Source organism: Felis catus, chromosome C1 (assembly GCF_018350175.1).
Source record: "Felis catus isolate Fca126 chromosome C1, F.catus_Fca126_mat1.0, whole genome shotgun sequence".
NCBI lineage: Eukaryota > Metazoa > Chordata > Mammalia > Carnivora > Felidae > Felis > Felis catus.
The window spans coordinates 51,007,705-51,035,325 of NC_058375.1; the positions used below are offsets into that span (position 1 = coordinate 51,007,705).

General features: G+C 46.5%; 1 protein-coding gene and 1 long non-coding RNA gene across 5 annotated transcripts in view; one reads left to right on the forward strand and one right to left on the reverse strand.

Annotated features, from left to right (window-relative positions):
• Positions 1-2,339: 2,339 nt before the first annotated feature.
• Positions 2,340-27,621, reverse strand: part of KANK4 (KN motif and ankyrin repeat domains 4) — a 72,651-nt gene continuing 47,369 nt past the window's right edge. For all 4 annotated transcript variants that reach the window (XM_023258770.2, XM_023258768.2, XM_023258769.2 and 1 more), the window contains 8 exons: positions 24,945-26,882; positions 23,526-23,637; positions 20,356-20,574; positions 18,867-18,954; positions 16,461-16,680; positions 12,330-12,472; positions 8,561-8,761; positions 2,340-4,285 (listed from right to left, as the gene is read on the reverse strand). In XM_023258770.2, coding sequence (XP_023114538.1) covers positions 4,181-4,285; positions 8,561-8,761; positions 12,330-12,472; positions 16,461-16,680; positions 18,867-18,954; positions 20,356-20,574; positions 23,526-23,637; positions 24,945-26,882 — 3,026 coding nt within the window. In that variant the 3' untranslated portion in view covers positions 2,340-4,180. The remainder of the gene's footprint in view (positions 4,286-8,560; positions 8,762-12,329; positions 12,473-16,460; positions 16,681-18,866; positions 18,955-20,355; positions 20,575-23,525; positions 23,638-24,944; positions 26,883-27,621) is intronic.
• The window catches only part of LOC123379638, a 44,983-nt gene continuing 21,576 nt past the window's right edge, over positions 4,215-27,621 (forward strand). Inside the window, exons 1-2 of the long non-coding RNA XR_006584350.1 lie at positions 4,215-4,347; positions 12,811-12,880. This is a non-coding gene — a long non-coding RNA (uncharacterized LOC123379638). The remainder of the gene's footprint in view (positions 4,348-12,810; positions 12,881-27,621) is intronic.

Below are 27,621 nucleotides of genomic sequence, written 5' to 3' on the forward strand. Positions count from 1 at the left end.
AAGGAGGGTTAGAAAAATGAATTTCTTAGCTGTCAATCTGTTTTTCAGTAGCTCTCCACTGCCTTTTGAACAAAGCCCCTTTAGCTCTTTATCATCTGTCCTCATGTATCGTCAGTCTCCTCTCTTCCAAACCTACCCTTTGATCTCAGCATCTCACTCAAGCTCCACATGAAAGTCCTGTTGAACTGCTTGAAGGTCCCCACATGCCTGCAGTCCCATCTTTCAGCCTCAGCAGTGCTGATCTGTGCCTCGTGCACTCTGGGCTCTCCTCACTTCTCACTTCTCTTCCTTTTTTGGCAAACATCCACTTATTAATTATTTTTTTTAATGTTTATTTTTTAGACAGAGATACACAGAGACAGAGTGCGAGTGAGGGAGGGGCAGAGAGAGAAGGAGACACAGAATCCAAAGCAGGCTTCACATTCTGAGCTGTCAGCACAGAGTCCAACCCGGGGCTTGAACCCATGAACCGTGAGATCATGACCTGAGCCGAAGTTGGATGCTTACCTGACTGAGCCACCCAGATGCCCCCCATTAATCTTGAATCCATTTAATCTTTCAGTTCAGATACCTCTTCCTTCAGGAAGCCTTCCTTGAATTCCTAAGAGCAGTTCTTAAGACGTGTAGTATTCTGGGCTTTCTTCCTTCTCACCATTCATTCTGTTTTCCTAAGTAGATGGTTAAGTGGAAACCTGAACTACAGTATCTCGAATGTGAACCCACTGCCTGCACACAGTGGGCACTCCTGAAATATTTGTAGAATAAACTATATTTCCTGGTCTTATTTCTTACTTTGGTGCATGTGTCCTGTCTTCCAAAAGCAGGTTGGAAGCTCCATGAAGTCAGTGAGGGAAGCTAAGGTGTCTAGGGGCCTCTCTCCAGGCCTGAGCTTAATTTCTGTCCTCAGTAAGGCTGATATATGTTGCTTGGAGGCTGTGCTGTCAGACATTTGACCAATCTATTAATCAGTGGAGACTTGGCTTAATGTTTTTGGAAGCCTGGGTTTGGGATCACGGTGACCTTAGATACCTTTTTTTTAGACGTGACTAAAGCCAGTGCCAATGCATATATCTTTTTGAGTTAATGTTTTTGTTTTCTTTGGGCAAATGTGCAGTAGTGGAATTACTGGATTATATAGTATTTCCTTTTTAATTTTTTGAGAAATCTCCATATTATTTTCCATAATGGCCGCACCAGTTTATATTCCTACCAACAGAGCCTGAGGGTTCCCTTTTCTCTACATCCTTGTCAACACTTGTCTTTTTGTTACTAGCCATTCTGACTGGTGTAATAACTCATTGTGGCTTCGACTTGCATTTCCCTGATGATGAATGCTGTTGAGGAGGGATGGGCAAAACAGACGAAGGGGACTAAGTGGTACAAACTTATAGTTATACAATAAATAAGTCGCGGAGATGGAAAGTACAGCATAGGGAATGTAGTCAGTAATATTGTAATAATGTCATATGGTGGCAGATGGTGACTACACTGTGGTCAACACTGAGTAATGTATAGAATTAACATGTTGGGAGCGCCTAGGTGGCTCAGTCGATTAAGCATCTGACTTGATTTTGGCTCTGATCATGAGCTCATGATTGTGAGATCGAGACCCGCTTTGGGCTCTGCACTGGGCACAAAGCCTGCTTAAGATTCTCTCTCTCCCTCTTCCTCTGTCCCTTCCCAGCTCATGCTCTCTCTCTCAAAAATCAAAACAAAAAAATTAATTAAATAAAAAACTGTATACCTAAAACTAGTAAAACATTTTATGTCGATTGTACTTCAACAACAAAAGAATAATAAAGCTGAAATGACTAAAATACATAAATAAAAGCCAGCACCAGGAACAGTGTCAGGTACCTGGCTGGTTTCAATAGATGTTTGTTGAATGAGTTCTGGAACTGAGAGACAATGACAGGGAGGCAGGCTGTGCTTGTTCAATCTCACCATGTTCTGGGCTCAGACATTCCAATAGAATGGAATAGTTATAAGGAGGGAGATCATGTGTTCACATTTCCAAACTCAAGATGAGGAGAAACATACTAAAAATCTGAGAAAGGGTGGACAAAGCTTTTTGGATAGTGATTCAATGGCTTCAAACCCTTCTCTGGTATATAAGCTGTGCTTAATAGCTGGACTCAAATGAGATCATTAAAAGGTAACGTGACCCAAATGAAATTTGCCACCCTAATGTGAGATACGGAAATAGACTCTAACTTGGCAACATAGGACATGGAACCCCTCCTGCTGTCTGCAGAACTTCAATAGCGAATAAGACCCACAGTGCAAATTCCAAGAACCAAGACTAGAGAAATGCAAAGAAATACCTTTGAGACAAAAGATTGAGGGGCAGCATTTTAATATATAAACAGGCCAGGCCGGAGCCTTGATACTCCAAGTGTGGTGTGGCCCAGGAACATCAGCATCCCCTGAGAACTGGTTAGAAATGTAGACTCTCAGCTCCCTTCCCCTCAGACCTACTTCATTCTAACAAGACCTGCAGGTGATTGTATGCATATCAAAGTTTGAGAAGCACTGGGCTGGAACATTTTTTTAAGGTGGGTTTTTGCCCTTAAAATGTGCTTTCAGGTCAACGTAAACCCACTTAAAGTATTTTTAGCTCATTATTTGCTCCATTCTCTCTACCTCTGAGCAACACTGTCACACATCAGTGTCCTACTCTGGGACTTTGAGATGCTCATGAATCCCAACAGCGTATAGAAGTTTGCTGCGCCATTTCTGTAGACAGTCAGTGTGGGTTACAAATTTGATTCCCAAACTTCCATCAGCTGTTCCTTGTATGACACCCCCAGGAGATAGGTTGTATGATAATTTCCTTTTTGGGAGATGATGAAACCAGGGTTCAAGGAGGTTTCATGACTCTCCCAAGGGACACCAAGCAAATTGACATATGAGTCATAATGAGAACTAGAGGTTTTGATATTCCAATGTGAGGCTCACCAAACTTCGATGTCTTTTCTTTTTATATAAAGAGGATTTTTTTTTTTTTTTTTTTGCATAGGAGACTTTAAGAACAAATTCATAGATAACTTTGTGTGAGTTACTGAATAGAAGCCATGCACATATGGGCCCCTGGGATTATGGAAGTTTAAGAGAGAACTGTCTGTCTAGTGGAGAGAGGAGTGAGCCCAGAGAGGGCCATGCCCTGCTCAGCTCCCACACTCCTGCTGCAGTCCAAAGTGACAGGTTTTGCAACCAGGAGCCTCAGAAACCTCAGCGCCTTATGAGGGCTCAGAGTTCACTCAAGGTCTATGAGGGGAAAGGAGCCAGGACTCCCATGAGGCCATGGATATGGCTCTAGAGGTTATGTGGTGGCTTCTAGATGACAACAGCCTGTCCCCAGGAGGATGCTCATTCCTATTTGTTTCTTTCATAGATTCAGAATAGCTGATGTAACTAGACTCTGCCTAAATACATGTGGTGTGCTTCACTGGATTGGATTTCCTAATTAATTCCAATTTCCCTGGCGCAAATTGGGGCCACTTAATGACTCAGAAATGGTCAAGACTGTATACCTGGCATTGATACCAATATGCTCTTTCTACTTTGCCTGAATTTAAGATTTCTCTATCAACCCTAGCCAAACAAAGGCCCCAGATGGGGTTTGTTCAGTTTCAGCTGTCAGTATGATGATTCTCCTAGGGTCCTCTAGAGAATGATTGCCAGAGTGGCTGCTTAAATCCACCTCCCCCCACACCCCCCCTCCCCTCCCCGCCCAATCCTCTCTAGACATGCATATTCAATGAGACATATTCATGTAACTGATTAAAAAAACAAAAAAGATGGTGCACTTTAAAATTCCATGTAAAAAGTATTGCTTTGCTAATGTGCTCCTGCCTGTCTGCTCGCTACATGGTGCTACAAAGGATAGAGTCATGAGGAATTCAAGGCTGAAGATGTTGGGGATTTTTAGACAACACCAATGCACCCTGCGCCTTATACCCTGCTCTGCAGCCTGCGTAGTTTTGGGGCTTGGCCTAAGGCAAAAACTACAAAGCGTTCTAATGAGCAGAATTATATAACAGGAATGTATGTGCATATTTGACATAGTTTCTTCTCTTGAAGGGTGGCCCTCTGGCTTTGACCCATGCCCTCTCCAAGGGCTAAGAAGGAGTCCAGAGAAGGAGTCTTTTGTTCCCAGCTGCCAATTCTTCTGTAGCCCCTACGGCCCCAGGGACCTGCCCTGCTCTGCGTGGGCCCGCAGAAGCCCTGCAATTTCCACATGGGCGGGTGATTTCAGAACGATGGACAGAGCTGTTCGGCCAGCCTACAGGGAAGAAAGAAAAGGAGAAACAATTTTTTCGTGTCTGCCTCCTGCCCCAGTGAAGGGTGAGTTGGAAGGACCGGGTAGGCGTGGGGCATTGAAGTCTATTCTAAGCATCCAGTGACCCTAGGAGAGGTGGAGATTAGAATGGCATGAGGCTCACGAAAAATGGGTCCCCTTCCACGGAAACATCATTCACTTCTGGAAAATCTGTGCCGATGGAAATAGAAGTGTCACACGGTTTGTTTGCTTGTTTTCCCACATGGTTTTTAATACTTCTTTTTTAAATTGGAAAATAGAGGAAAGAAAATAACTCTTCCATTTTTCCATTGCCCAGACCTTAATGAAAGTTAGCATTTTGGTATGTTTCCCTCCAGTCTTTTCTCCTGTGCAAATTTGTCGTTGGTTTTTACATAGAGGAATGATAGTATATATCAGTTTTGAATCTGCTTTCGTTTTACTTTATTTTTTAAATGTTTATTTATTTTTGAGATAGAGTGTGTGGAGGAGGGGCAGAGAGACAGACAGACAGACAGACAGACAGACAGAATCCCAAGCAGGCTCTGCTCTGTCAGCACAGAGCCTGACTCAGGGCTCTCACTCAGGACCTGAGAGATTATGACCCGAGCTGAAGTCAGATGCTTAACTGACTGAGCCACCCAGGCACCCCCCCAAGTCTGCTTTTATTTTTAACATACCATAGCACACTACAAGATTTTTCCCTCTTCTTAAAATTTTTCTTATTGGCTGTGTTAATATTCCATAAGTTAATGAACTGTTTCCTTTCTATTGGAGACTTACATTTCTAGGTCTTCACCACTATAAATATAGTGCAGACGGTATTTCCCCAATTCTACCTGTTTCTTAAGGACCAACTCTTAGAGAAGTGGGCTTACAGCATAAAAGGACATACCCATTTTTACACCTGATACATGATACCACAGTGCTTTTTACACTGCTGCAATAATGCAGGAAGCTGCCAGGCCCACTCTGTAAAGAAGCTGTATTCAGAAGGGCTCTCAGCCAACAACATGGGCCATTCTCTACAGAGAGTGGTGGAGAAGGCCAACTCAATGCAGTGGATGCTAAGCTCTGCGATGGCAGCCATGTTCTTGTATGAATGGCTCAATCCCATTCTGGAATTCTGAAATCTCAATAGCTCCCAAACCACTTTTATGGTAATTCATTTGCCTCCAAGTGAATTAGGAGGCAAAACCCGATGTGAGGCTATCTGTGACCCTTATGTAGCCCAGTTAGTGTGAACGTTTTTATACTCTGCTTCGTAAATACTCGTGGATTTAGCATATTGGGGGGGGTACCCAAGACCCCACTGGACTGTTCTCTGCTCTATTGTATATGGGTGGAATTACTTCCTAAAATGTGAAAATCCCTGGAAGCAGGTGGGAGGTGTTCACCCTCAGCCTAAAGCTCTTCAGTCTTCACCAGGATGGAGTCCAGCTCCCATCAGGGCTCCACACACCTGTAAATCACTATAATGCATGGCAAAGAGCCAAACAAGTTGAAAGAGGAACACAGTGAGATCAGAGAAGAGGATGGTGCTCTGTGTGTATATGATGTGTGTGTGTGTGGGGGGGGGGGGATGGGGAAAGCAGAGGAAGGAAGTGGCGTTTCAGCAGGACCCCGAAGGATGTTCATGGGCTTCACAAAACATAACAGCTTCTTTCTCTGAAAAGGCCTCATGACTGTACCTTCCTTTTACCACCATTTGTAAGTTGGTATCTGGCGCCGTTTGATAAATCTTTCTCCGCCAGGTCAGACTCTAGATCTGACCTGTGGCTACTGGCCCAGAAAGAATATCCCAGCACCTGGCTCAGTGCCTGCCCTTTGGTCTGCACCCAGTAAGCACTGCTGAAAGAGGGAATGCTGGACGATAACCGGGAGGTATTCATTTCAAGTTGATGAAGAGCCTGAGCAGCCTAACTCCTAATGAGTATGTTCCTAGGTTGGGCAAGTCGGGAACAAAGCAAAGATTTTAAGCAGGGGGGGGTTTCTAAAGCACCTGCGTAGTTTCGATTGAAGAGAGGCACCTGGGTTTTTGTAGGCACCTAGGTTTTCATTGTGGCACTGTCAACCCTGAGGTTCTCTGTAAGCACAAAGATGGTGTGATTATTGTTATTATGGGAAAGAGCCATGGGCCAGTCCCAGGGGGCCCATGCACCTTTGAAGAGGGCCCATCTGGAGATGACAGCCTGTATCTGTGGGCTTCTCACTTGCAGACCTGGAGAGTGAGGGACCCAATTCAGCTCAGAAAGTGTGGCCAGTGAGACCACCTGGGGTGGGTGAATCCCTCAAATGCCTCTGCCGGAGCCCTGGGAACAAGGCAACAGTGTGTAGCTCTAGTGGGAACCTGGCTTGGCAAGTTCCTGCTGGGCAACACTGAAGGCCTGAAGAAATGGGATGGGCTCAGGCAGCCAGCACACACACACACACACACGTGTGTGTGTGTGTGTGTGTGTGTGTGTGTGTGTGTGTGTGGTGGTAGTTGGGTTGTCTTTCGATATGACAGAACCTACTATGTATCAGGCAAAAATGAGCAAGGTATAGTCTCTGCCTTAAAAGAAGCTTTCAACTTGATGGGTGCTTTGGAGGCACCCATTGCCAGAGTAAGCCCTCTGAAGGGTAAGCCTCGGGATCCAGAGACCAGTCCTCACCTCCTCCTCTTCCTCATCTCTTGATCAGCCCCCAAGAGGCTGGGTGACCAATTTCTCAAATTACCTTCTAAACCTAGAGAAAGTGCTTGCTGGCTATTCTGGGGGTTCCACATTTATATCAACCTTTAAATGGTGGTAGGATAAGAGAAACTGATTTTAGGACATGAATTATCTCTCAGTTTTCCAAGGAAATTATTAAGTCATCCAAACCTGCGTCTAAGTCTCCATAGGATATGTGCCCATTGAAACAGTATGGTGACCATGACAAGGGCTGGACCCCACCCTTCAGGGCAAACCTGGAGGAACAGGGCTTGGTGCTTGGTAGGGCCTCAGTCAGCAGTCCCCTTGTCCCTATGAAATGTCTTACCCAAGTCACCTTTGGGAAATTGGGGTGTGACCCAAGCAGGGAGCAGGTGAGTGGGCCACAAGTAGGGTAGAGTTGGGGCTCAGGGGACCTAAAGACACTGGACCAGGGTGTGAGCTTCTTGGGTGTGGTGTGAGGGACCCAGCAGCTTGAGTCACTGATGGAACAATCTCAGGTAGTTCAGATGTGGCCTAGTGAGGGGGGCTGTCCTTGGACAGGGGAGGGACTCTTCCCCTTTCCAGGCCTTTTTCCCTTCAAACTGTGGGTGTTAAGAAAGTATAGACAAGTCTGTGTAAAGCATTATAGTTCCAACAATAAGGACACTGAAGTCGAACCTGGGCTTGAGTCCTTCCTCCAAGAACCAGAAGCTTGTGACCTTATGACAGCTACATAAACTCTCTAAGCCTCTCTTTCTTTATCAGTGAAAATGGGGATCAAAGTATCCACGTCACTAGATTATCGAGAGGATTAGTGAGATAACGCATGGAAAGGGTTTGGCTCCTGACGGTACTCTAAGGAGTTTGATGGAGCTGGGTTTCACTAGCTGTGTGATTTGGGGTATGTTACTTAACCACTCAGTGCCTCTGTTTCCTTCCAAGCAAATGGGTGGTGTCAGCAGAGACAAACCTCATAAGGTTGTTGTGGGGTTTCAATAACGTGATCCTCGGTAAATGCTTAGTGCAGTACTGGGCACTGAGCAAGCCCTAGAGACATGCCGGCCACCATCATTGTTATCACACCAGCCGTCACCACCATCATCTTTGTGATCATCATCGCCATCACCTTATAAAGACGTTTATTTAAGAAGCATGTGCCTGGCAATGTGACCTCGAGCCGGCCGGTTGATGATATGCACCACCCTGTAAGGTGTATCACTGTCAGAGAGTGGACATAATTTGCACTTGGTTCCTCCCCAGCCTTTCAAGTCCCCGTGGGCAGCAGAGCTCCCTTGTCCAAGGTGCTGCTCCAAAGCCCAAATGCGGTTGTTGCTGTGACCAGTTCAGGGCCAAGGCCAGGCCTGGGCACATTTCCTCAGGATGGTGTGAAAGGTTAGGATTTGGGAGTTCCCAGCTCCAAGGCTCCCCACATTTACTACAGATCATCTCATTTAAGTCCCACAACAGCGCTATGAGGTTGATTCCATTGCTTCTGACATGTGCTTCCTTGAATTCTATTAGCTGGGCAGGCACTTTTCGGGAAGGGAAGTGAAACACCTACTTGTTAATTGCCTGGAAGTCTCACCTTGTCGGTCAGGCTGCTGTCGCAGGCCGGGTGTGCCAGGAGCAGCCGCACCATGTCGGCGTTGCCGTGGTGACAGGCCAGCATGAGGGCCGACGATCCCTCGTGGTCCTGCAGGTTGACATCTGCCTGGCAGTTGAGCAGTGCCTGGACCATGTCCTCCCTGTCATGGCTGACTCCCAGCATCAGGGCAGTCTGGCCTCCCTGCCACACAGAGCACAGGGGAATGGTGAGGATCCCCTCTCCAGCCTGGGTATGCTTGGGCAAGAAGGTTCCAGAAAATGACCATTGAATCTGAATCTCCTCCTGCCCTTGGTAATGGACACATCCTTCTCCACCTGGCAAACTTCTGCTTTGCCAAAACACCAGTCAAATGCCACATCCTCTCTAGAGCCCTCTGCTAACACCCCAGGCACGGGATACATAACACAGCACTTACCACTTGGTATTGCAACCTGTCAATCTCTCTCCTTCTCGTGGACTGTGAAATTTTTGATGGCAGGGACTAAGCCTTTTTCATCTCTGTCTCCCCAGTGCCTGGCACCAAGTACATGCCGATAAACATGGAATGATAGAGTAAATGAAGGGTTGAATGCTTCTGTACTGTGGCTTTTTACTCTCTGCCCTGGCCTAACTTCCTGCAGGAAGCCTTGGTCTACTCAGAACACCCCTGGTATTTTCAGTTCAGTGATACCTAGAACCCTCTTGTCTTGACAAGATCTCTGCCTGCATGGTCCTATGGTCGTTGCTAATCTATCACCATTTAAACTTTTTTTTAAGGTTTTTTTGTTTTTTTTACTTACTTAAATAATCTCTACACCCAACATGGGGCTCCAACTCACAACCCCAAGATCAAGAGTTGCATACTCTTCTGACTTGAGCCAGCCAAGTACCGTGGCATTGACAACTGTTCACATCCCTGTAATCATTAGTGCATGTGGCAGTGGCCTTGAGTCAGAAAGTGAGTCCAAGCCCTGGTTCTCCTATTTCCTAGTGTGTGACTCTGGCCCCATCACTTGTATTCCCTGAATCTTGCCTTTTTCTTTTCTTAAAAATTATCATAATAATCTGTCCTGTGTACCTCACAGGGCTTTTGTGGGAATCCAGTGAAATAAAGGGTGTAAATAGAACAACGTATGGTAGCAATTTTGCTGATTATAAATGGGCCATTTATTTCTCATAGATTTTCCTTTATGTACATAGTCCTATTAAATGACCTGATTATATTTTTCCCTTATGGTTCTCCTGGGTTCCAGGTAGGTCAGGCTTGTCTCTCACTGGACACCAGGCTTTTTTAAGGTTGTAAGAATGAGGCAAGGACTATGTTTTCCCTCCTTTCAGATCCCTGTGGCTCTCAGCACCAAGTCCTACGTGTAAAAAGTGCTGAGGACATGTTTGCTGATATGTTTGCTCACTGATTAAGGGCCGGTCTGTGGTCACTGATGGATTATGCTTCCCTGCCCAGAACTTTGGGACTTAGAGAAAAGAAAGGAGGTTTGCAATCAGGAAAATCCTGGCTGTGTCACTTATTATCTATGTGAATTGAGTTAACTATTATCTATGTGAATTGAGTTAACCTCTCAATGGCTTCTCCTGATCTAGTGAAATGGGAATGCTCAACAATATTACCTGCCTCATGGGGCTGTTCTGAGACTCATGTGCTTAACAAGTGCTGTGCATGTGTTAGCTATTATTGTTGTTATGAGCATGAGCGATAATGTGTGACAAATACCCAGTATGTGGGATTGTATTCTTAGGTATCCTGGTTCTCCATTTCTCTGGCACCCAGATAGATCTTTCCAGAGAAGCCTTGTTTGCCTTTTGGTTTGCTTATACTCAGCCCTGAAGTAATGGTTCTTTCTTTACTGGCCTAACTAGATCAGGAGATTTCCATCGAGACCCCTCTCTCCAAGTGGTATTAAAGCCAGATGACTTATGTAGATTGTCCTCTTGTCTGTCCCTATGCCTGACTTGGGGCCCCTGCCTTCCTCACCTCCCTCCTGGTCCAGTTCAATACAATTTAATTCAACGATATTTACAGAGTGCTGCTATATGCCAGGCACGGTGCTGATCCTGGAGATACAAAGAGAAATAAACAGCTTAGCCTAGGAGACTCCCAGCCTCCTAATTCACTATTTACCTGGTACCTGCAGCTCATATGCAGCTGAAATATGTAAAAGCCCTGGAGGGAGCTGAAGGGAGCAGTGGCAGCTATGAATTCCTTTCCCTCCTTAGCAACCTGGGATGAGACCCATGCCCTCCTAGAGCATCTATAAAAAAAAGGGCATTGATTTTGATTTTGATGAGCATCCCTTCTTAAAAGAGGGCCAATTTAGAAAAAAATTAACATATTTTAAACTTTAAAATGAAAGCAGCTTTATTAAATCCCATGGGGTAGGAGCTCTAGGTGAAAATACTTTGAAAAACAGAAAGTGATCTACAAATGTCTGTTCCTTGCCATCAATAGGATCACTATTAGATAAAGTGTGCAAAGTGACTTTGCTATCTGGGCAGGCTACTGTCTGCAGTCACTTTCTGGGGGTGGGGGGGACAAGGGAGTTAAATATATTGTTGGGAGGCACTTTCTTATGGGTCTCTAAGTTTTTTGCATACTTTGTGAGTGAGACACTATCTGCTCTGTTGTTCTAGACTGTCTTTTTATTTTTTGCTTTATTTTATTTTTTAAGTAGGCTCCACACCCAGCGTGGAGCCCAGTGCGGGCCTTGAAGTCACAACCCTGAGATCCAGACCTGAGCTGAGATCAAGAGTCAGATGCTTAACTGACTGAGCCATCCAAGCACCCCTAGACTGTCTTTTTAAAGATGCTTGTATAGTGAACAGCCTTGGAGGAAAGAGATAGCGTGTTCTCCAAAACAAAGGGCAAACATACTATCCAATATAAAAGATTCAGGTTCCCTAAGCTCAGGGTTCCTTTCCAGTAATACAACCTACTCCATGTACAGGGATCTGACCCTCTTCACACCTGTGGGAATTGGGTATTGGGGCTCAGGGAACTGGTGTAAATACCGATGCCATGACTACTCTTCCTGCTGTGAGTAATACACTGTCCATCTCTGGCACAGGAGTTTCATGTCTTCTGCCAGCCTCCATGACACTGTAGCATGCTAACTTGTTAGCATTAAAGTAGAGTACAATCTCAGACCCTTCACAGTTCTTGATAGTTAAGCTACATCTCTGATCGCTCTGGGGGGAAAGAGAGTTGCATGCATTCTGTTGTTCTCATATTGGTCAAAGATGGGTAAGTGGTCTTTTGAGGAGTTCCCATTGTTCCATATGGAGTCTTGTCTAACTCAAAGCCCTTCGGGCTAAGGACCATGCCCCTATGCTATCCTCTCAAGTAGAGGGGCCCAGAAGCTAAACAGAGACATGCTAACCCTTTGAACTGCTTTCTAATTCATGATGGAGGTTGATCACCTGCAGAGGCTTTCTACACAACCAACAAATGCCTTTCAGCATTTTCATGTCCTGCTGGTGCTAACTGTTCAAGAAGTCCGGTCCAGATGGACTTTGCCTAGTTTCGGACCAGGACACAGATTACAAGCTCACTGACCTCTGTCCTAGCCTGTCTGGGTCTCAGAAGCTTTTGAGGAAACCAAATGTACAGGCTTTGGACGGATGCCATTTGGAGGGCCCAGCCTTCTTGGGTTAAAAACTCTACAGGGATCTACATGCAATTTTTCACCCCACTGGCAGAATAAAACTGAGAGGTACCCATATTTATTAAAGAGGGGATCACGTTCACACCTCTTACCTGAGTAGCTTGGATGTTCACATTTCCTTCTCTTAAGAGCTTCCAGACGACAGCCATGTCTTCGTCGGTCTCTGCAGAAGCCAAGGGAGTGATCATCACAGCAGTGTAGCCGGCTTTGTTCTGATGGTCAACATTGCAGACACCTGCAGGGGGAGCAGTAGGCACTGGGATAGCTCCCGGGTTTGGAGGGGGTGGGGGCGCGGGAGGGGGCAGGAGTGAGCTTCTGCTTTAGCAGAGCACAGTTCAACAGGGCACTCCCTGCTAGTTAAAAGGCCATGGAGCAGAGCGATCTTTTCCCAGTGGTGGAGTCAGTGTTTACATTTTTAGCAGCCTTTAAAAGTGGCTAGTTTTCTTTACAAGTTTCCTGAAGCTACTCAGCAAGAAAGGTCCAACAAGGTAGTAGAGTCAGAGATGGCCAAGGGGTAAAATGACCAGGACTGTTTCCTAAAGCAGAGCACATGACATGATTCCCATTTTACAGATGAGGATACTGAAGGTCGGTGAAGCTTCATAAACTGCCCGAGTGAAGATGAAATGAGACCAGAGCTCTGGTGAGTCTGGCTCTCGAGCCCACCACTCACCTGGCCACCCATCAGCCACAACTGTCATTTTAGGCTTTACTCTAGGTCTGTGTACAACTCTTAAGTTGGTGGCAGCGTTTTCATGTCTTTTCCAAAGGCCTAGTGATATGTTGGGCAGTGTGCCAGGTGGCATGAAAAACGCCACAGGAAATCTTTCCAGGAATAAGCATCTTATTTGAAAAATCGGGGAGGGGGGAGGCCTCCATACACATTTGGGTTAAAGCAATTAAGAATATACATTTCAAAGTAGAATGAAAAATAGCACATTTTAAATATTTAAATACTTAAATAATTAGTTGAGAACTCAAAGGAAATATCTGCTTTGTAACCCTGGGGGTATGCGTTCATAATCTCTCTGCACCAAAGGTGACATAGGTCATCAGCTTCTTACCTATTGTATAAATGATCCCACTTCTTTTTTTTAATTTATTTCATAAATTTGTTTAAATGTTTATTTATTTTTGAGAGAAAGAGGGAGAGAGAGAGAGAGAGAAAATGAGAATGAGTGGGGAAGGGGCAGAGAGAGAGAGAGGGAGACACAGAATCTGAAGCAGGCTGCAGGCTCTGAGCTGTCAACACAGAGCCTGACGTGAGGCTTGAACTCACGAACTGTGAGATCATGACCTGAGCCGAAGTCAGACGCTTCACCGACTGAGCCATCCAGATGGCCCACAGTCCCACTTCCTAAGGGCAATACCATGTGGAAAACAAAATCTTTCCCATACTGTTGCTTATCCAAAAAAGCTATGTATCTCTTTTGGACAATAAAAAAACTATCTCTATAGATCAAGTCATTTAGTTTTTCTTAGCATTTCCTCTGTAGAATGGGGATAATAATAGAACCTATGGGGTTACCATGAAATTTAATGAGTTAATATATCAAAAGAACTTAGAACAGTACCTAGCACATTGTAAACAGTCAGTAAGCACTTACTGTTTCACTAGTATAGTATTCTTATTTCTGTATCCTTGCTACTTGCTCATGAAGACTTAGCTATTCATTGTAACAAATATGGTTTATGAAAAATGCATAAACCTACAATTAGGGTGACTTATTTACAAGTTCTGTACTTGGGGTAAAAAAAACATATTTGTTTGACGTTCGCTCCACCCCACCTCAAACAATTTTTCAGAAATGTGCCATTGTGATGCCAGGATGCCAGTGGATACAAAAAAATCAGTCTCGTCCATTTATCATCATCAGTAAGCCCCTCTGACCACTGTCATGACCAGCTGGGCTATGAAAGCTGAATCTAACTCCACACATTGCCTCACAACTTGGCCTTGATAAAGATGGGAATATCTGCATTGCCTTGTTAATGACTTTTTTATTTTTACCTCTTGACTATCTTGTGTTTGCTTTTAAGAGGTGTAAACGGTCCTCAGGTTACAGTTCTCTTTACTCTCTTCAGGAACATGACTTGTAGCTCAGCAGAGTAAGGACTGACTCCTCCTCAGGGGTTCAGAAAGGGGCTTCACCCAGGGCTTTCACAGCAAATTCTTCTGAGCAGCCCCTAGGGAGTAAAGCCAACCCTCTCTGGAGTCAAGAAGAAAGACTCATGACTGAGCACGCTCCTGTTCAACAAGCTTTCTCCCCTGCAGCGGTGTTCTGGCAAAATAAAGGATGGATCACATGGGGTGCCTGGGTAGCTTAGTCGGTTAAGTGTCTGACTGTGGCTCAGGTCATGATCTCATGGTTCGTGAGTTCAAGCACCACGTTGGGCTCTGTGCTGACAGCTCAGAGCCTGGAGCCTGCTTCGGATTCTGTGTCTCCCTCTCTCTCTGCCCCTCCCCTGCTAATGCTCGTTCTCTCTCTCTGTCTCTCTGTCTCTCAAAAATGAATAAATACTAAAAAAATAAAATAAAAAAATAAAAAAAATAAAGGATCACAAAAGACTAAGGTGGTAGAGGTGCACCCGCTGGCTCCATTCTCAAAAAATGACAAGTCACTTCAGTGTAGCCCCTTATGGTTTGTAGTGTGCTTTCTGGATGCTTCACAACCGCCTGGGATGGGAGCCTAAGTTTCGGAGTGTGACTGGTCTGTCCTCCTCAACAGCCCTTCTACATTGAGGGAAAGTAATGGTACCTTCATCCCGTTCTCCAGCAAATCTTCATTCTTTGTGCTTATGGCTATTTAGCTCTATCAGTAAGTTAAACAGAAAGCTTCCAGATCACTTTAGGGTTGGTGAGAACTGAATGGATTCTCAGTCCACACCAGCAGAAGTGCACAACAACCAAAGCTTAGGGCGTCTGTTCTCTGGCCTGGCCCACCTGGAGAACTTCTAACAGGCTGCAAGTCTGAGCTAATTGAAGATGAGGGCTCTACATTTCCAGTCTTTGGATTCTTCACGCACAGGGGCATGTTCCATTGAATTATGTGCCTTTCTCAGTTGAGCTGCCCTTTTTGTGGTATCCATGAATCCATGAAGAACTGAAATCTAGTAAAATTGGCTCAATGTTGAGTTGGGACTTTATCTTCCTCTGATGATGTGGAAAGCGGAAAGAATTTTAGGCTGTCATTAGGCCCATCACCTATTCATTCCAGTAAAAAGTTTCAAGGCTTCTTAAGGGAACTTTGGAGTATTGGAATGAGGAGAAGGAGCCAGTCATGAAAAGGGTTTTAGGGAAAAGGGTTCAGATAGAAAGAGAAAAGGAGGGAACGAGCATGGTGAGTTTGAGGCCATCTGCTTGGAGTGGATGGAAAGAGAATGCATGGTGGTGGCTGAGGGAGCAAGTGCAGGCAGGAGTCAGGCCTTCTTGGATTTCTGAAGGCCATGCTGAGGAAGTTGCCTTTCATCTTAGGAGACATGGAAAGCCGTGGGAGGAATTTAAGGCAGCGTGGATAAGATCCAAGTTGGGGGAAAGCTGTTGGATCTAGAACTGAGACTCCCCGATGCCCACTTAAACTCCTCCTCTAGCCTCCTACATAAGGTTTACAGATCTAGCATGTGCTCTAATTCCTGGATGCCAGGAATGGGAAGAACAAGTCAGTTGTATCAATTTTAAACCCCAGCAGCACACTTAGTCATTATGTGATCTTGGGATCACGCAAAAGCCTATTGACTTTTCTGAGCATCACTTGCATCACTTATAAAAAATCGGAGTAATCATCCCTATTGACAGGAGTTATGAGGATTAAGTGAGACCTCATTTGCCAGGGGCTTAGTAGAGGGCCTACTCTGTGGAGGATCATTTGGGGTGTTAAATCTCCTATAGATACTCTCCTAGATATCCCACATACAGCCTTCCTGAACTCCTAGATGACACTGGACCTGGACATGCCTTCAGTCAGCCCCATCACCCACCTGTCCACGCCATTACTCCTAGGCCACTTGATGTTGTCCCACACAGCAACGTGAGGGTAGTAATACCTACATCACAAGAGCGTTGTGAAGAATAAGTGACATAACAAAGGCACGGTGGTCTAATCCACTTCCTAGAATACAGGAGGAACTCAGGACAGTGAAGCATCACCTCCCTGGAAGGAAGTGGCTACAAAAGTTGCCCTTCAAGGAGGGACCCGGGCTGTGCAGATGCACCTGTTTCTGACCTGTCTCCAGCAGCAGCTTCACCACAGAGAAGTTGGAGTGAGACACGCTATAGTGAAGAGCCGTGTTCCCGTTGCCATCTGCCATGTTCACAAGCAGCTTCAGGAAGTGTGGGGAGTGGGGCTGGACCCCACGGAGGTAGGCCGCCACCACAGCAGGGCTAGACGACTTCCGGCTGGAGACGCGGAACCACTCTTGACTGATGGTGTTCAAGCTCTGCCTCTGAAATACCAACAGATTCCAGTTCCAGGAGATTACCTGGCCTGGGGTGCTCCAGCTGGGGTGTTCCTTCCCACTAGGAAAAGTCAGCTTTGGATGCTTCACGGCTATCCCTTCAGCTCCCTGTAACTCCATGTGACTTACTCCTGGAGGGATCAGAGCTAGTGGGGTTGAGTTTGCACCTGTGTGATGAGCCCCCCATGGGAGGTAGAAAGAGGACTGGGAGAGCAAACAATAACTGGTGACAGTGTCCTAGGTGACAGTTTGAATCTACTGTAAGTTTAGCTTGCGTCCCTTGTATGCACAGGATAACCAAGGCCCTGTCTTTCATATAACCAGCCAATATTGACCTTAGCCCAGACTCTATCAGGACTTTTGTGTGTTTTCAATAGCCATAACTAGCAAGTCACAACATTTTACTAATGGGAAAAATGCATGCTGAAAGCTAAGATCAACAACATGGCCAATTTATGCTAGAAAATAAAACCCAAACAGCTGTGCTTGAATTATTTTTGGCTTTTAAGCTTTGCTAGAACCTTCAGAGAAAATGATTTAACAACCCATGCCAGGACCTCACTATCTGCAGTATTTAGCTCCTTTGGAACCATTGATGAGGAGAATTCCAGACATAAATGACATCGATTCTCTGTGTTACATGACCTACATGTTTAAAATAGAACATGTTTAAGTTATTTATGTAAGGGGGAAGAGAAACCATGGGGATGTGACTTCACACTCATTCTGGAAAGGGACTGGAGTTGGAGTCACTTAAGCCAATGTAACCAGGCTTAAGTCCTGGCTCAGTTGTATGACCTTGGAAGTCATGTAGTCATTTTGAACCTTCCTGTCTCAACTACAAAATGTGGGTGAAAAGAGAGCTGGGTCCCTAACCTGTCCCTGGCTCTACACAGTGAGGTCTTTGTACAACCTGCTTTGTCTCGAAGGTGGGGTGGGGGTCGGGGGTACTTTGAACCTAACGTGGGTGTGGTGTCAGGTTTGCACATCCTCCATCACTTTTCTTTTTCTGTTTCTTATTTACTTTATTTTTAAGTAAACTTTATGCCCAGTGTGGGGCTTGAACTCACGACCCCAAGGTCAAGGGTTGCATGTTCTACCAACTGAGCCATCCAGGTTACCCTATGTCTTCTAGGCAGAAACAGTGGAATGTTTTGTGGCTGAAACATTTTTTATATATCAGAATATCTCCCTTTCCTGTGGAATCTTCAGGAGAATCTGGAGAAAGATCCTAATATTAAGGAACATACAGCTTAGTTCTGTAATTCATTCAGAACTGCTTATTCTGTAACTCAGAATAAGTAACAGGAGTTTTGATCAACATCCATCCACATCACACACTGTTTTTTTAACAATCTGGGAACAGTTGTTTGCCAAATCAGCTGAGATAGAATAATCAAGATGGGTTGGGCTGAATCGATCATTTTTTACCCCTAAGCCTCTTCTGCAAGGGAGAACAAAATGGGCTCTAAAATGCTTATGGGTTGTTACACACTGGGGCTTACCAGCTGGCTCTCATGACTTGGGAAAATGTGTCTGTGCCAGTATTTCTTGAGTAAAAGTAGAACCTAATGGTTATCTGTTTACATCTCTGTGGGCCATGAAGGTGTTAAGGCGCCAACAGATATATTTTCTTGCTTTTGGTCTCTCAACCCATAGGTACACGTCAAGAAAAACAGTATAGACTACAGAATTAAATACCAGGGCTTGAGGGTAATGAAACATGCTGCCCACCGCCCACCTTCATTTTATTAATGAGGTGAACTGACTTGCTCAAGATCTCACAGAGGTCCTGGGACTAGAATCCCGGTTCCCATTCCACACGCGCTTCACTCTGCCCACAGCTCTCTCCAATTGTGAGGTGATTTTGAGCCTAAGCCACACAGTTTTGTTTTGTTGATTGTTGTACACCTGACATTCAGGTGCAGCGCCTGATAACCCTCGGTAGTGCCTCTGAGCACCAGGCTGCTTCCTGGTACAAATGCATCGGTTCCCCTCTCCCAGCATAACCCATCACCTAGGCAGCAGAGTTTGGGCAAATGAAAGCACCCAGAGGAAAGGGACTCCGTGCACACCCACACTGCCGCCTCAGGCGGGAGACCAAAGTCACCGAGCTGGAACTAACAGCTTAAACAGCACGGACATCCTTCCATGACAATGAAAAATCACAGTACCAAGAGTTGGTCGGTGGTGGCCCCACTTTCTGGCATATGTTGGCTCAATGCCCGGCATGCACTGAGGAATTCTTCTGAAGGCTTATATCTAAAGAGGAAAATAAAATACATACATCTATAAATATATATATATATTCATATTAATAAAAAAGAAAGTAATCCCCTACCTTGACTTTCGCTTCTCAGCAGCTGAAACACTCACACTAAGCAACTTCCCAGGACAAGGGATATTACACTGAATACAGCCTCCCACAATGAGGCTTGGCTTCTGAACTCTTCTGAAGAGTGAGTCAAGCACATTGCCCTTTTAATCCTGCTGTTTTCAGGAGGAGGGAGTAGATCACCAAAGCATTCTGGGGGCCATGGGCCTAACTGCAATTCCTGACATGCTGGGAAAGGAAGGGCTGTCTTCCTGACTTTGGCTAAAACATTTTCTGCCTCAGCGACTTGAAAAACCCAAAGAACCCAATCCATACTAGCAAATTTTGTCAGGTTGTTCTTTCATGAAGGGTACCATCAATGCTAACAGAGTCAATAAAATGAAAATCAGTTAAGCTGGGATGCACTCAATGATGAGCACTCTTCCCGTGTTAGTATAAGGGCAGACAGACCATCCCAGGGTAGGACTTAATGGCATTGGTCACCAGGAAGCTCTACCCTCATCACGTCTTTATAGTGCTGCCATGTTGGAGCAGCCCTGTGTACCCACTTAGCAGTCAGATCCCACTCGCTGCTCGCCGCTACCCCTGGCTGGGTGTGGTAGTGATGATTATGGTACTTACTATCCTTATTTCCACTATTTCTTGAGAGCTACTGTGTGGCAGGCACTGTGCTAGGCATTTTACATATTTTTTCTCATCCAGTCCTCAGGTCAAACCTATCAGGTGGCTGTTATCCACATTATTCCAAATGAGGAAACTGAGGCAACCACAGTTTAGGTGCCTTGTGTAAAGTGACCCTGTGGCAGACATAGGATTTGAATCCAAGTGTGTCCAACTCCAAAGACAGTACTCTTTTCATCATGTGACATGACCTCGCATCTCTTTCAAAGACGGGGTTATGTCAACATGGCCAACGGGAGAGGCAGAAAAGCATAGGGGTAAGAATCAGAAAAGATCTGGGTCAGAATCCCTGCTCTGCTAGCTGCGTCACTTAACTTCTCTAAGCCTCTGTCTCCACATCTGTAAAGTTGGGATTATAATCATTTCTACCTTGCAGGATAATTAGAAGGATTATCTAAGATAGTACATGTAAAGTCCTTCGCATTTCTAGTGCTGGGACCATGTTAGCTTTACACGTAGAGCTCTATGACAGGATATCCCATGAAGGCAGGAGTTACGTCTGTGCCTAGCATAGATTAGAAACTCAGTAAATCTGGTGAACGGAGAGAAAGATGAACAAATGAACAAATAATGGAATAAAAGGGTGAAGAAATGCCCTTGCTCTTTCTCGGAGGATCAGTGCTCCCATCCGTGCCCATCTGACTCACCTCTCAGCCTTGGGATGGGGGAGGTCTTCAGGAGGCCCACCGTCCTGGCCTGAGGTGCTGGTGCCCTCTGGGATGCCCTGCCCGGCCTTGCAGCCGGGGTGGGCCTCCTTGCCCTGCTTGTGTTCTGTGCCATCACATTTCTTCTCAGCCTCGCTGTCAGACAAGTCTTCCGGGGAGCTGTCCTCACCGCTGGTCTCCTCGCTTGAGGTGGTCTCATAGCTGGAGAACAAGACAAAGGTCACTCATTCTGTGCTTTCTACCCGGTGCCCAGGTCAACACATATAAGAACCAGGTGGGCTTCAGATAATAATTCCCAGCTTGCTAAACCACATCTCCATTCTCTATACCTGCAGACCCGGGTGAGGGGACTCCCAGGAACCTTATGTCAGAGAAAGATGTGGTTAAGAGCTGTGGCTTTAACACCAGAGGCCATTTTGGGAGAAAAGATAATTAACTGAGCTCTTTGCAGTGAACATGTAAATAGCCCATACCCTAATTGGCCAATGCATTTGGAGGATTCAGACAAGCAATCCAAGATTCTCACAGAAGCATTTTTTCGGGAATCCTAACGTGTTGTCTAGAGAGGGGCCTAGATCTAGGCAAACATCCCCACTCCCACCCTGGATCCTCTGAGTTGACTGACAAATCATCACGTCTCCAGGTGATTATGAGGCTTCCCTTTAGCTCCCCTGTTCTAGCCCAGCTGACCTCTGAAAGGAGGGACCCATCTGTATCTACTCCCAGCAGGGTTCCATGGGAAACCTGAACAGTCAGGGTACCTGAACCCAGCATCTGCCTTTCCTGGCTGCAGCCTGTTTTAGCTATTACTTGCAACAGCAAAAGCAAGGGCACGGGCCCCTTGACTTGTGGCCCCTCCTCCCCAGGAGTGATCCTTATATTCAATTATGTGCAACTCCACTGAGGTGACAGACCACAGACCATGAAGAGAAGTCCTGGAAGATTTATCGATCCTTCTGCCGATAGTCAACAGGAGACCCCGAAAGAGGATGCTGCAGTTAGGATGAAGATTTCGGGTGCTGGGGCCATTGGACACTGCCACAGAGACCAGGGGAGACCAGTGACCACGGCTTCCACAGAACCCCCTCATGCCCTTTCTCTGAATGATGGCCCCTATGGAAGGCCCCTGTGCTCACTGGATTTGCAAACCCAGCCTGCTCCTTGGCGTGTTCACATTCTGTCTTGTTTAAACCAGGTATTTCTTCTACTGTGCTTGGAACCACCTTTTACTTTTGCGATTAAGGGAGTAGGGGACATACTACATTTACCAAGCTGTTCTTGTCTTACAGTTGCTTCCATAAAGACTTCACCTGGATGTCAGTTCATTCATTCAACAGAAATTTATTGAGCACCTACTATGTGTCACACACTGTTGTAAATGCTATACCAAAGTACCTGTCCTAATTGAGTTTATATTCTAATAGGAAAACAACAGAAAGTAAACATGTAAACAGTATAATTACATAGTGATAAGAACAATGAGTAAGATAATAAAGGACCATGGGATTGAGTAATGGGAGGAGGGGCTACATTAATTAGAGCAGAAGTTTTTTTCACCCTGGCTGCACATTATAATCACTTGAGGGGATATCAATTCCCAATATCTGTGCTGCACCCCAGACTAATTAAACTGGCGTTTTCAGGGAGGGGACTCAGACGTTGGTATTTTTAAGGCTCCCCCAGGGTTTCCAAGGTGCAGCCAAGGTTGAGAAACATTAGACTAAAGTGACAAATACTGAAGAATATCTGGGACAGGAGCACTTTAAGAGGTGGGGGAGATGGATGGAAGGACAGATAGCAAATGCAAGGGCCCCAGCATGGGCCCAACTTGGCACATTTTAGGGAAGAGAGACAGGAGCCAATGGCAGACACTGAGGCAAGCTCTAGCTGTAAGATTGACTTCCAGGTTTGGGCACAGGGCAGGCACTGTCGGGGGCATTTCAGAAGGGGAGAGAGAGAGCCTGCTTTTAGACTTTGAGATTAGGCTGATTCTCCTTTCCTGTGCATGAGCTGGCGAAAGCTGAAAACGTCGGCGAAAGCTGAAAACGTCGGCGAAAGCTGACGTTAGTGGCAATGAGAACGGCAACCCTCCTATGACTTCCCATTTCCTTATATCTGACGTTTTCCTTGCAGAACCTGCAACAGTGCCGTCACTCTTACTTGAACCTGGTGTCTTCCTTCTGATCTGACCTGAATTAAGCAGGGGTTCCGACCCCTTTGGGGCCACCACTGGCTGGGTCATGTGCCCCTCCTTTAGGCCTACACTTCTTCCTCTACACATCTCAGCATATCAGCATTTTCTCTTTACTTCTTGTCTTCTCCCTGCCCTGTCCAAACTATGAGCTCAGGGCAGGGACCATGATTTATTTCACTTTTTTTATGACTGACACCTAATACATTTGTCGACATTTAATAAATGTTTGTTGGATGACTGGTCTAGAAAATACTCTGAATCCAGGGGCGTCTGAGTGGCTCAGTCTGTTAAGTGTCCGACTCTTGGATTTCACTGTTTTGTGAATTTGAGGTCTGAGTCGGGCTCTGTGCTGGCAGTTTGGAGCCTGCTTGGGATTCTCTCTCTCTCCCTTTCTCTCTGACCCTACCCCACTCATACTCTTTCTCAAAAAATAAAATAAAAAAAAAAAAGAAAGAAAATATTCTAAAGCCGATGATTTACTCTCTAGAATATATAAGGTTTGATTCATGTTCTGAGTCAATAGGCATTGGTTGCTTTTCTTCACGCTAAAAGATGTTGGATTGGTTTGCAGTAAGTTAGTTAAAAGGAAGAAAAAAACCTAAATGGATGAAATTTGAAGTTCAACAAACTAAGAGTTTGTCCTGGTTTCAGTGTTTGTTGTGCAGGTTAAATGTCTTCTGTAAAGGGCCCATGTGCTCCCCAAATTCCCAGAAGCCACCTGGAATCCTGGCCCGGGGGGCACCAACACCGAGACATTAAAAGCACGGGATCCGACAGACCACCACAGTTGGCAAGGAGCCAAACACATGCAAACCCAAGATGGACTTTTAAAGGGCTGTTAATTCCCTTGAAGAAAAATGAGAACCAGATGCTTCCCCCTAGGAAAAGAGAGCACTAAGGACAACAGCAGGATGGGAAGTGTGGAGGGGGCAGTCTGGGCTTCACGAGCGATGCTTACCCACCGTTAACCCCAACAAACTGAAGGTTCTTTTTGGTCCCATTACCTCCTGCACGGAAGCCATAGTCTTTCTTTTTCATTATGGACTTAAGGCTGGTCGACGGGGAGATCTCTAGGCAGACACAACATCACAGGTTAGAATGATCTCGGGGATGCCCCAGAATGCAGCAAAACCGGTACTCTTGCTTTGAGCGGATACACGCTGAAGGTATGTGAGGGGGTAGAAAGGGACAGAGCACTAGATAATGTAAATCAAATATTGTGAAGGTCTTTGAGGAGGACTGGCCTTCTGGTCAACACCAGCTGACCTGTCCCTGTCCACAAAGCCCTTCTGAGTGTGGATGATGGAGTGGAATTAGTGGCACTCTTCCAGAAGAGCCATGTGGTGTGTGTGCTATTATCGTCCCTGTTTTATGGGAGGGAAATCTGAGGCTCAGACTTGCTCAGTGAATGGCAGAATGGTCCATTCACATGACCTCTGCTCCAACACCCACCTCTGCCGGAGGGCACCTCAGTGGTCTTTCCTGGCTCACAAGCCAGTTGACACCTGCGATGCAGGGAAGGTAGAGCAGACACGTGAACGAGAACATGGTTTCTTTTGCTGTGCTCACAGTTATGGGAGGCATTTTCCAATGGGCAAGACTGGAAATAGCACCGACATCAGGAAAAAGCAGCCAGTTTGTGATCTGTGGCAGGAAGCAGACTTGCGGCCCCGCTCGTTGAGCAAAGCAAAATATGGTTCCACTTTATGTAACAGAAAAGTGTGTGATCTCTTACAAGAGGAAGTGTGCTCAGCCAAAGGGTCGACTTCCACATGTATCGTTCAATCTCTCTCTTACACACACACACACACACACACACACACACACACACAAAGTATTCAGTGAAATATTTCCGATCTCAATATCATGCTCCTCCAAAACCAGGCTAGAGAAAACCTCTACTGTGCAAGAACCAGAGAGGACCACAGGAATGCAAGAGCCCAGGAAACAGCGAAGGCAGGCTGAGGTTTAGAGTACACACAGCCAGGGCCATTCTTGCCCTAGACATTGCCTTTGCGCCATGCAAATGAGGAACAGGCACCCCTCTGGCTGGACACAGTGCTGCAGACTTGGCGAGTGAGTGTGGGCTGAATTTCAGCTCCCGTTTAACTTCCCTGGCCGGCATCTTTGTGCCCTGTGCTATCTGCACAGCTGTACAGGCCTGCACAGCCTGCAGTCAGGCCCAACCTTAGAGCAAGGACAAGAGTAGGGGCACAGAGCCTCCACTGTTACATAGATGGGTTTTTATTCCACTGGGTTCCCTGAGCTGCTTAAACCTTTTAAAAATACGTATATATGCATGCAATTAAAATCCCTTTTCCCTTTGACTCGCCAGGTAGAGGAGAAATGGTTCCCTGTGTCGGGGACCAGTATTTACCCATCGGCGGAGAGGAGGCGGGGGCCGGGGGCTCCTTCTGGGGTGGAGCGTGGGCCGAGTAGGCAGACAGCAGCAGGTTGAGGGAGCTGAGTAGCTGGCTCTGGATGCTGCTGAGCTTGGAGGCAGGCTGCTTGATGGCACTGGCCAGCTCCGGGTACCCGTGCTCCAGGCAGCTCCATTGCTCCTGCAGGAGTTCCTGGATCTTCTTAACATATTGCCCAATAGTGGCATCTGTTGGTGAACTTGGTGGCCTCCCTGGGCGCTCCTTCCCTGGCAGCTCTGAACTGGCCTCCTCCCTCCCTGCCGGGGGAGTCTTTCTATCACTGCTCCATGGAGAGCCTCCTGGTCCCTTGCCCAGACCCTTGGCTCCCACCTGAGGGTCCCCCTCAAGCTCAGAGCCTGTTTCTTCGATCCTCAGCTCAGTGGAGAGGCAGCTATGTAAAGAGGGCGTGAGGACCATCTCGGGTCCTTGTGGCAGTGAGAGCTGAGATGGTGGCATGAATTCTGCTGGGCTCCGATCCCCCGGTTTGTGGCTGTCCTGCCCCCATAAGAGCCCATTCTCCTCTCCTCCAGCCCTCCAGCTTTCAGATCCTGTGCTGCCCAGAAGGTTGACCTCAATGCTCTTGTCACACAACTCCCTGGTCAAGAGTCCATGGAGGGGGTCAGTGTTGACCACGGCGTCAGTCTGGCCCTGAGCATCTTTGGCGTTCTCATGGCTAAGCTTATCTGCCAGTTGAGCTACAGTGCACTCTAGTTCTTGAATCCTCTGCCCTCTAGCCTTGATTTCCTCCTCCTGCTGCTGGAGGGCAGCTCTGACCTGGGCCAGTTCCTCAGTTCTTCCAGATAGCTCACCCTCAAGGGCAGACAGCTGTTGCTTCAGGCTGGAGATGCTGACGGGATCCATCGTGGGGAGGCCCAGGCTTTCCTCCGTGACCCGGATGCCAATGCTTCTCACGTCTATCTCCACAGGTGGTGGGGGTGGGATCTCGCTGATGTTGAGCTCTATTTCTTCTAGGGGGAACTCGTTCTCAGGGATGGGTGATGGCAGAGGTGGGGGACTTGGTGTTGGGGAGCCAGGGGTGACCACTACCTCTGCTTCTGGGGTTTTGTGTTCATCTTCTTCATCCTCGAGAACTATCAGTGCATCCTGGGATGAGAAGGGAGGACTTGGGAAAGAGAGGTGATTTGGAGCCTCCTCATCATCTGCATCCTCTGGAGGCTCAGCGCCTTCCTGGACCAGCTCTGGAATCCCTGGCACCAGGTCCCCAAACTCTCTGACTTTGGGTTGAGTTGTTGCTCGTGGGGTGGAGTTTTGAAAGCCCGCAAATCCATCTGCAGGGCCAAAGGTGCCATCACAGACATTGCCTTCACCCTGAAGGGGAGGGAGGGCAGGAGGTGTGGGGGGACCTGAGTTTAGGCTTGGGTCCTCAGAGGCCCTGTTTTGCAGCAGTGTGGCTGGCATGCTGGATGCCCTCAAGAGCTGGGGCCGTCCACTCCCGGAGGCCAGCTCAGCCTCCCTGGGGGCTGCAGCCTCCAAATGTCTGGCTGTCTCCGCCAGCAGGGCCTTCCTGTGGTAGCTCACGTCACTCCCGCTGGTGGAGGCTTGCACATGTTCACCAGGTGGCAACGACTGGGCTCGCTCCTCTGTCCCCAGCGGCACCTTCCTTGGCACCACTGGGGACCAGTTTTGGTGGGGAAGAGCAGCATGGGGGCGAGCCCTGCTGTCAGGAAGGCTGAAGTTTCGGGGCAAAGTGCTAAACTTGGCCTGCTTGGCCCTTCTGTGGATAGGAATCCTTTTGATGGTGTTTCCCTTCTCAATGTCATCCACATACTTGAGGAAGTCCAGGTCTAAATGAAAGCCATATGGGGTCTCCACAGAGTAGGGGTGGCTCTTTGGAGGGTCTTTCTCTTCCTCTCCCTGAGAGGACTGGTCTTTGGCTGGGAGACATGTAAAAAAGAAGCACAATGTTAATAAGAATTGCAGGGTGGTGAAGCCGAATATGTGTGATTTAGACTTAAGGCTCTCACACGAGAGTTCTTCTAAATGTCTCAGCCTCTAAATTAAAGCTGAGATTCTCACAGTCTTCTGGCCATGCTGAGAGTCCAGGTTATTAAATCAGTGTGTACTTAGCCAATGTCTGCAAGGAAATAGGTAGAGGAAATAGTTTCCAATTTGCAGTATTCATCTCAGTTACTGCTGTGGAATCTGCCCACAGACCAGCAAAATAAAATAGTCTCATACTGTTTTTCTGGTTCTGAGTCATGGTAACTGCTGAACTGAAGTGGCCAGGAATTTGCCGGATCAGGGTACTAATTGGAAATTATGAATACTGAAGGTTTTGAAGGATAAAATACACAATTGCCTCAACATTAAGAAAGAACCTTGCATTATTCAAATAGATACTAGTAAAGCTTGCCGAAGCCAGAGATATCAAGGAGTTATGTCTTCTGTATTATTTAAGCTACCTCATATGTGCCAGCCTTCAGATACAGGAGGATCAGAGAGAATTGGAACTTGTAGTCATGCACAGCTCCTGCTCTTTTCCACCTGAAAACTGTTTAGTGCTTTACAAACATGAGTAAAAGTGCTTCACTTTCAAAAGCTCATGTCAGGCGAGGAAATACCATATTCTTCATAGACTGGATAAAAGCTAGTAAGGAAAAAGGGCCATGTCAA